The sequence below is a fragment of the Egretta garzetta genome, unplaced genomic scaffold, assembly GCF_000687185.1.
Source record: "Egretta garzetta isolate BGI_Z169 unplaced genomic scaffold, ASM68718v1 scaffold1013, whole genome shotgun sequence".
Taxonomy (NCBI): domain Eukaryota; kingdom Metazoa; phylum Chordata; class Aves; order Pelecaniformes; family Ardeidae; genus Egretta; species Egretta garzetta.
Window position 1 is genome coordinate 7,612 of NW_009259098.1, and position 9,625 is coordinate 17,236.

General features: G+C 39.2%; 1 protein-coding gene across 1 annotated transcript in view; it reads right to left on the reverse strand.

The window, feature by feature from the left end:
* The window catches only part of TGS1 (trimethylguanosine synthase 1), a 20,689-nt gene that overhangs the window by 3,474 nt on the left and 7,590 nt on the right, over positions 1–9,625 (reverse strand). Inside the window, exons 6-11 of the mRNA XM_035890720.1 lie at positions 9,134–9,305; positions 7,343–7,694; positions 6,284–6,457; positions 5,193–5,336; positions 3,745–3,961; positions 2,573–2,651 (exon numbers count right to left, since the gene is read on the reverse strand). Of these exons, the coding sequence (XP_035746613.1) occupies positions 2,573–2,651; positions 3,745–3,961; positions 5,193–5,336; positions 6,284–6,457; positions 7,343–7,694; positions 9,134–9,305 (1,138 nt within the window). The remainder of the gene's footprint in view (positions 1–2,572; positions 2,652–3,744; positions 3,962–5,192; positions 5,337–6,283; positions 6,458–7,342; positions 7,695–9,133; positions 9,306–9,625) is intronic.

A 9,625-nucleotide genomic window follows, 5' to 3' on the forward strand; every position in this document is an offset into this window, starting at 1 on the left:
TTCCCCACCCCCCCCTTTTTTTTTTTTTTTTTTTTTTTTTTTTTTTTTTTTTTTTTTTTAAGGGATGTGGAAAAAACTTAACGAAAGAAAAGACTCAGACGTAAACATGCTGCAAAGAGATGGGTATCAACAAGAGTGTCAGATGACCTACAAAATAGGCATTATTAATAAAACAATATATTTTATATATATGTGCACACACATAGATATAATAATTCCTGATTATTCCTTAACTAGAAAGAGTATTTTGAGAGATTGATTTGACCTAAAAATGGCCCTGTATACATTACAAATCTTGTAACAAGTAAAGGAACATGCCTGTAAATAAGGAGATTTGATGCAATTAAGGGAAATGTTTCACATTTCTTGTAAACGCACCAACCATATTCCACTGGTTCGCTGCTCCCTCTCGAGGCAGAAGTGCAGAAGTTCATTTCTCCTCTTCCACCTAATCTCAGTGAATTTTGTAAAGGAATTCAAAGAACGCCATCTTTCTCTACAAGATTAACTCTACAGAGAAAAGGCCGTGCCTGCAGACATAATAAGCATTGTTTTTGCAATAAAATCATGTGGAACAGGGTTGGAAGTCTTGTCTACCAGTAAGGAAATGAACACAGAGTCCTCCCACACAGCTAGGTCAAGGTCAGCCACTACCTGCTGTCACACCAGCAGTAGCATCCCTATTCTCTGTTAGCTATCTAATAAAAAGCAACACATTTTCCACTAAATTTGCACCACCTTAACTAAAGGTTAAACAATATTTTTATTGTAAGGGTGCTTCTAACTGCTGGGAATTTATTTCCATTTCTGCTCGAGATCCACTGTCATTGACAAGCAACTTGCACCGATACACTGGCTTACAGTCAGTATAAACATCTTCATGGAGGTCTGCAATAGCAATTAAGTGAGCTTCTAAATAAATTTTAATTGACAAAGCACACAAGCACACCTCGGTTGCAGATTCAAGTCAGTCAATGAGAGACAAGAGGCAGAGTACTTAAGTGTTAACAACTGCCACCTTACACTTTAAGCATATTAGAACACCTATTCTAGGAGCTACGTGATCTCTGTACGAGTACAGAGACTAAACTTTTGAGGACACAGAAGAGGCAAATCTTACATGCCTAAGCGATGTTGTCACAAATCAAACTTAGAGTTTTAAGTTTCCATTTAAATCTAAGGCATCAGATAACCTGTTCAGCAAATACTACCTTATCCAAGTTATTCAGTTTCCAGGTATTAATCTGCAAAAAATGTTTAAGATTTACTTCATTAAACTGGATGTACATCAAGGAACACTTAGAGCACACCACCAACATTCAGAGCCAACTGGACCAAGATGTAGAGGCGGCAAGACACCTAACCCAACCATGTAGAAGTGCTGAGCTCTTCTGTAGGAATAGGTGCAAGCCTGTGGATAGTACTCTTAGATGCTTTTGTGGGAACGTAAGTGAAATGTAGATGCCTTTGCCCACTTATAAATCCAGTAAAAAGTGCTCGTGAGCAGAGCAGAAACCTGGTAAGGTCATTCTTCAGCACGGGAATGAAACATTTGGTAAAACGCAGTGGTTAGAAGTTGAAACTAGAGAAACTCTGCCTAAAATTAAGGTCCCTGTTCAAAGATTCATAAGCCATTTTTGACATTTTGCCAGCCTGAAATGCAAAATGCAACTGAACCATCACCTGCAGTACAAATGGTGCTGTGCATTACATGGGCTCATAGTGTGGCAATACTCTGGCCACGTGAATTTCAGCCTGTTTCTCAAGTCAGCTGTTTGCCACCAAAGATTCTGCAAGCCACCATGTGGCTTGAGACCTTGCCTGCTCCAAGTCAGACACAGCTTTTGGAAAAGCAGAGAACATCTCACTGCTCCCTTCTTTGCAAAAATCTACAAGACATAATTAACATAGAAAATACACAGAGGAAACTAAATGAGACACTCAGGGGAATTGTTACAGTCACCTAATTACTTAAAAAAAATTCTAACAAAAAAACCCCAGGCCAGTGAAAAACTGTGTGTTTATCAAGTCAGTGATACATCTAACTATCTAATCATTGTAATGAAAGCAGCCCATATGGAACCACACACTTGTGTGGACAGCATCAGTACAACCTCTGGTGGCACAACATTTGTCTCTGATCTACTAATCAGTGATAGCAGCGATTGCAGGCTGTACAGTGATTTCCTGCAACTCCTTCATAAACTGAAAGCCATGAAAGTTTAGGAATCAGCAACTTATCAGATAGTAAGAGCTGGTTAAGAACTTCTTCTTTCTTTGATAATGATGTATCTGTCTAGCATTCAGCAAATCTGCTGGCTTTGGATCTTCTGTAAGAACCTCCAACCTGTTGCTTTATGAAGGAACAGTATCAAAATCATGGAAATAATCTACTACTCCCATTTCTAAATACATCAAAAGTACTGCAAACACAGAAATCACTTAACATAAGGCTCAGACTTAAAACCAAAAACAGCCCACATTCAGCTGAACAGACTTTTGTTCTTATAATACCTATGCTTTAAGCCAGCTGAGCTTTTTGTAATTACCAAGCCCTTATCCAGTAACATACCTGGTCAATGTCAGCATTCCGAGGTAGAAAATACACAATATTGTTTGTGATCTTCTTGGAGAGCCTGAAAATTTCAAATGTAGGAGACAGTAAAGGAAAAAACAAGAATGGGGAAGGAGAAGTTGCTTTACATTCATTCATTTTGAAAGTACGTCCCAAATTCAGTTACTATGCAATTAAATTATAGTTAGTCTTCTGCGTGTGTGTTAGATATTCTTCTGAAATGCAGAAATTATTATTGTCTAAATGTAGAAACTCTATTTCACCATTATTGCCCTACAATGTAGAAAAAACCCCTAACAACTCACTTTTAAAGAAAATTTAAGTGAACTACATAGAAGCATTTGAGAAATTTGAATGTACTTTATAGTTAGTACGTTGGTTTGATATTTGTTTTCTAATCCGTTTCATGGACTATCTCTCACACATGCATACAAAGATCTCCCTACTCTTAAATATATGGCTACATTTTAGCCAAAGAGGAAACAACGGAGATTTTGGGGGAAAAAAACCCCACCACACTTTATATTTGATGAACTATTATGCTACTACCTTCCCAGATTAATGACCATTAATAAGTTGGCATGGAATTTTATACATTAATTAAAAGGGTTAATATTTTGCTTTCACTCTTCTGTGATTTCCCAAGTCATAGGCAGGTACTATGATTGAGAATAATTTGAGTAAGGTATTTTAAGGAAGACAATTTTTTAATAAATCAATTAAAAAGTGGAATTCATGACAAAGTCATAGCTTACATAACTAATTATTACCTATACATACACACTACATGGCTATTTGATTAGTTCAGGGTATTTTAATAAAATAATATAAAGGAGTTAAAACTGCTGCATTAATGCTTTAAGAAGCTACTACAACTCTCTAAGGGATTTTTTACTTTTAAGAATAACTCTTTATGAATTTTTTAAAAAATAAGAAATGATAATAAAAATATTTAATTTTAGGTGGTCAAAGTCATACAGCTGAGGTTAGGGGAGAAGGACTAAACAAATGCGCCACAACTGGGACTTCAGCCACTGGTCATATCCCCAGTCAGCCAACTGGACATGCAAAGCCCACATCAAGAGAGGGAAGAGAAGAGAGAGAGAAAACCGCTCGTAAACAACTGAAAATACTGAAAATTACAACAATGTGTAACTTTGAAAGGATATCCGTCTGGGCAAATCATGGTTTGGATATTGAAGATTTCGGCAGTGGCATAGTCAGGCCCCCCCCAGGGCGGGCTGAGGAACACAACATCTGCTTGCAGGTCGGCAGCCAGCACCATGAAGTCTCCACACACAAATTCTATCTGATCTGCCACGCCGTACACTTCAGCGTTGTTGCGGGCGAGACTGAGCTTCTCAGGATCAATATCAATAGCGATCACTGCAAGTGGAAGAGAGAGCAAACGCACAGGTTAACGTGAACTGCAAATGCCACCCGACCACAAAAAGGATGTTTCAGGAGGAAGGCGTTCTTCTGCAGCCACCAGATACAAGTCACATCTATAACCTACTGTTGTGCGGTGACTACTTCAGTTTTCTGGGTCATGGTAGACATGAAGCTACAGTTCCTCAGAGGGGAAGGACCTGCCCTTAGGTGGGGGAGCAGAGGTTCCACCAAGAGCAGTCACACATCTACTACCTCCTGACAATCCTCCACCTCAGCTCAAGTAGTGGAGACTGTCCAGCTAAGAGAGGAAGTCGTCCTCACTTCAATCTTGGCATGAGCCTGACAGCTAAAACAGTGTCAATTAGAAACTTACACTTCTCCTTTGTTAAAAATAAACATTTATCTGTGGCTGATCACACTGTACTGAAAATTGAGTTTAAAAGAAACACCCAGCACAGCACAAGAGCATGATATAAGGGCGGTACATAAGCATAGAAATAAAAATTTAGCCAGGAAATAAAAAGAGCTAAGTGAAATCTGGAAGATATTTATAAAAGCGATCATAGCCTACCAAATTTAATGCAGTAGAAACTACCATTTGCCTTGCTCAGAGATTACTCAGAGGCGTTAGATGAGCTGGTATTTTACTAGAGTGTTGGATGAGTAGAGGAATATCAAGTAGTCAACGTTTTTACAGAAAGCACTCTCAATGTTTCATTGCAATTTCATTAGCTGGCAACAGGAACTTAGACTCCTATTAAGTTACCATCACTTTTCTGTACTCTGTTCTGCTGTACCTGCAGGTGATCCCATTCAAGTGTTTTAAGTACTGTTCACACGTAACCTGCTTTTGAGTACACAGGCTTGGCCTAACAACTGGGAAGAGCAGCAGCTTCGTGGCGTCCTTGCAGGTCAGCACTGCAAACAGAACTCAAGCTTCACCAGCAATCTTCAGAGAATCTGACAGACTAGTTACTATGCCACGTAAAAGTAACTTTGACCAGTACAACACAAATCCAACTCTGACTTAAAATACAAAAGCAGTTTTATACGTCCTTTTTAAAACCAGAAAGCTTGTATTGTGAGCCTGATGAAGCAAAAAAGCTTCTGTTGCTTCAGAAGCACTGAAAAACAATTATAAAAATCAGTGAACAAAATGCATACAAATTTTTAGGGAACAAGATTGAAGAAACAAAATAACACACTGCATGCAACACCTGCTTACCTCTTTTTGAGGTCAATGCAAACTGAATAGCATTTCCTCCAACCCCACAGAACGCATCCACTATGATATCGCAGTTGAATGACTGACTAACACGGGTGGCAATGTGCTCGGCTATTTTCTCAGGAGTAACAGAAAACCAACCCTCTGCAAAGGAAAAGGAATAAGCGTTTTTTCGCCTCTTATTTCAAGGTCACCTAAATTAAAAATAAACAACCAACCCCCACACACAATTGAAGATTTAGCGTTAATCCCAACAATTTCAGCTTAGCGCATTTGACCAGGAAATATAGGCTTTGAAGATGATAAACTCTGGTCAGTCCAGCGATTTGCTAAGCAAACAAAGTCTCACTGAAGCAAACAGATATGCCTAAATCTCAGTAAATGCTTTGTTGAACTTGGTGCTGAGGATTCTGGCTTATCAAGGACAAGTCCACTGAGACAGCTACGAAAAACTTTATACATCACGGTTATGCTCCGTAACAAATAAAACCACAAACATATTCTCTCTTATCCGACGTTATTTTCTTTATAGCAATGCCTGGTCTGCCAAATAATCTAGTGTTTATGTGGGAGAGCATTAGAAGTGAAAGACTTAGAAAACCAGCAAACCCAAGATACAAAAAAAGCAGTCACCATAATTCCTCCTTTACCTATAAATTATGATTTGAAGTGGTTTCCATGTAAATATGGGAAAAAAGTAACTTTGAAAGTGACTGCTGAAAGTCAAAACAAAACAAAACTAGATCCATCAGCATATTTGGAAGTTTCACAAAAATATTTTATAAAATATAGACATAGAAAAATGTTACCGAGTTTCTGAAAAAGCCCTGATCAAGCATAATTTGGGTACAGTATGATCTTTGGCAAACATCAGGACTAACGCAAACAGGGGTATCCCATGCTAGAAGCTCTACTGAAGCCCAAGACTTCTCTTCACCTGCCTGCTGGGGGATGGAATTTATCCAGAGGTGCAAACGCACACTCAGTAATGCTCTTTTTACAAGAAAAATCAGTAATAAACTACAAGAAGGGCCACAGGTTTGGATACAATTTATACCACCAAGTCAGGGCACACGTTGTACTCAGCACACCTCTGTCTAGTTTAATTCCCTCGTCAAACCGAGAGAACAGCCGGTAGCGTTGTGCCCAGTACTTGGCCAGCTCCAGATCAGCAGCAATCTCGGCAGGTATAGCTCCCAGCGCAATTCTGTTCCTCCTTCTCCTTTTTTTCTCCTTCTTCTTTGCGGTAGTTTTTTCATCTGCAGCTGGAAGACACTGCAAAAGTTAACAATCACTGTTCTTGTAGGCTAGGAAAGTAGTCAGTAGGTAGGTGAGAGTTAAGATACAAGATGCTCATGTTTAACAACACTGCTATATGTCCTTTATTACTGTTTGCCAGATTATGCAGATTAGTGGTTTAAGTCAAAAATCAGTATCCTATATTTCAAGGGAATAGTGTTACCTAGTCAGAGTCCTAAAAATCATAACACTTCACCCATTATTTAAGAGCCTTAACAGGCTAGCCATCAACTTCCACTGATGGCAAAACAAGTGGATCAGAGACCAATTTAATGCTCTTATATAAATAAGGAATAAGAACCAATCTTGACAAGAATTTTACAGTAGAAATCTAACATAACTGAATTACTATAGGAAGGACTAAACTACATGTAGAAACCTGAATAATCCTGTTTTCCTTTCTTAACAGTGTTAAATAGAAAAAAATCATAATACAGATTTTCTTTTTCCCTGGAAAATAACTTTTAACAACACTTGCTCCTCAAAGCCCAGCAATGTGCATCTGAGAACCCAAAACCTGATGGTCCATGCATCTACCCGAAGTTAATCCTCCTCATCCTTACACAGGAAAAAGGGTGTGAATTGGAAACCTGTTAGATCACATCTAGGATCAACAATGACTGTTTAGCTATAAAGAAATACTGCCAGCATTAAAGACAAGACCTGGGATTCTGGCACCCCGGGAATAAACTCATTCCGCTAGCACAGCCCTCAATCGGCCTCATTACCCCTCAGACCTAACGAGTCTCTTTGAATAAACAGAATAAATAAATACAACACAATGCTGTAATTGGGGAAGGCAGGATTAGTCCACTGCCAATTCACTTCCAGTTTGTAGGAAGCCGATGTACCTTGGCTGACGTCCTCTGTCTCTGCCCGGAGATAATCGGGAATATCCAGAGAGACTAGCTGCCTCCCGTGGACACGCTCCTGCCTCCCCGCACCCTGGCCATCGGAGCCGCTCGCTGCCGCATCCTGCGCTTCCTCCTCAAGGTTATGCCCTCCAGGTTCTGTGAAGGCCACGCTGGAAGACAGTGGCTCTTGTTTTTCAGCGTTCGGTGTCGCAATCTGTGTGGCAGCAATGCTCTTCTGACCCTCCGAGTCGCTGCTCGCGGAGGATGCCTCGGCTTTACCCTGGGGGGAGGCTGCCTGGGACGTGGCTTCCTCCCCAAGTTTATTAACCCGCTTTAGGAACGCTTCCACCTGCAATTGTCAAATATCACAGACAATTAGATGGTGTTGTTAACCAGCTACCAAGAGCACAGTTTAAAAGCCTTACAGTTCAAAAGCACCTGCCATGCATGTGCTCTCTACCACACGTATTTTGAAAAAAAGTAAAATATCCAGAGTCAAAACATTGTCCTTAATTGCGTTCCCTTTTTACAACACCTAGGAACAAGTTGTCCTTGGGAACTAGATACCAGCTACGTGCAAAAGAGAAACTCCACAAAATCAACTGATCAATACAGTGAATCACTCTCAAGTAATATCTGAAATATAAATAGCCAGACTTGCCACAGCGCAGGTGACCAAGACCTCTACTTCTTAATTATCTTTTCTCTGGTCTGCATTCAGAGAAGCTGTACTCTGCCTTCCAGGTTAGCATAAACAGGTAAAATTACCTTCATACATTAGTTGCCTTATCTCCAAGATGTACCAAACGGTGCACGTGCTAGAAGGGTTCTGCTGCACAGCAGAGCTCAACGTTACATCCTACCCAACGTGCTGACACCAGTCCAAACTCTTCAAAGGCATACGCAGATCCTCACTTCTACGTTACACTCAGTGGCACTAGGCCTGGAGCAGTGCCTTACCAGAAAGTCTGAGGAAATGTGTAACTTTTTTCTTCTTCACGTAATTAAAGCTGCCCTCGAACTATACTGGCCTCAGGTACAAGATGGCAACAGTCAAGCTTCTGATCAAAAATTATAGCAATGGGACTGGAGTTCAATACAGTATGTGCTGCCAGCACCAGAAGACAGGGGTGTTAGGGAATGCCAAGCATCCCAGAAGAAGGCAAAGTAACACTGAAAATCTAAGCTAACAGACTTTAAAGAGACTCAACTAATAAAAATCTACAGTAAACAATTTTTTCTACTCATTACTAATTTCTGAGTTAAAAAAAATTAAGCATAAAGTTATAGGTGAAAATAAATGCAGGTTCAGGTGTAAGCAAAGACGTTGATACAAATTACTAAGAACATGGAGTTACATGAAATACACTAACTTATACCAACAGTTTTCTCTCACTGCTGAAATGCCAGCACTAACAAACGTCCTCACATGCATTTTAAAATCAGAGATACCTCCAGTAACTATAGAAACCTACACACACCTCTAAAGGAATGATGCACCCAGATGTCAGGAATGACTTTTGCATAACCCTGCCATTAAGCTCACAATCTTGACAGATTGCCAAGAATCCACCAATGCCCTTCAGCATCCACCCTAACCTAACTACTCTCCACATAAAATGGGGATTTAAAAAAAAAAAAAAAAAAAAAAAAAAAGTGGACTGACACTTAAAAAATGCTACCTACTCTGGGCAATTTATTTATTTTTTTTTCTATTTTCATAATTCAACAACAGCTAAGGGAGCAGATAAATCTATGTATTACAGCAACACTAACAATTAAACCTACCTTCTTTAAAGTTTTATTTTTTTTGCAAGACATTTCAGATTCCTCTGTAAAGAAGATGTGTGTGTTTTTGCTCTTCCTTGGTTTACGCATATCCAAGAATCTGGACTTGAGTTTTGCTTTTTTCTCCAAGTACTGCACACTTCGGTGGGTAAAATCTGGAATTCCACCATATCTGAAATTAAAAACAAAACCAAAAAGCACTTAGCTGATTAATTTCTAATATGGAAGCTTCAACACCACTGTTGATGTCTACAGAAAATGATTTAGACTAAATTATTTCTTTGAGACATTTGCTCCACTCTTACAATATATGTTACTGGATGTAGCTGCAAAACAATGTACCTTCATGAAAACTTCTAAATATTTCTATTTGAAAGTGTTTACCCAAATTGGTTTTAGACTTTTAAACTTTTTTTTTCTAATAGGTATATAACTTTAGGTGGAAACAATTTCCCAGACCAGCCTGAAGAACAGGAAATGAAAAAATATCTT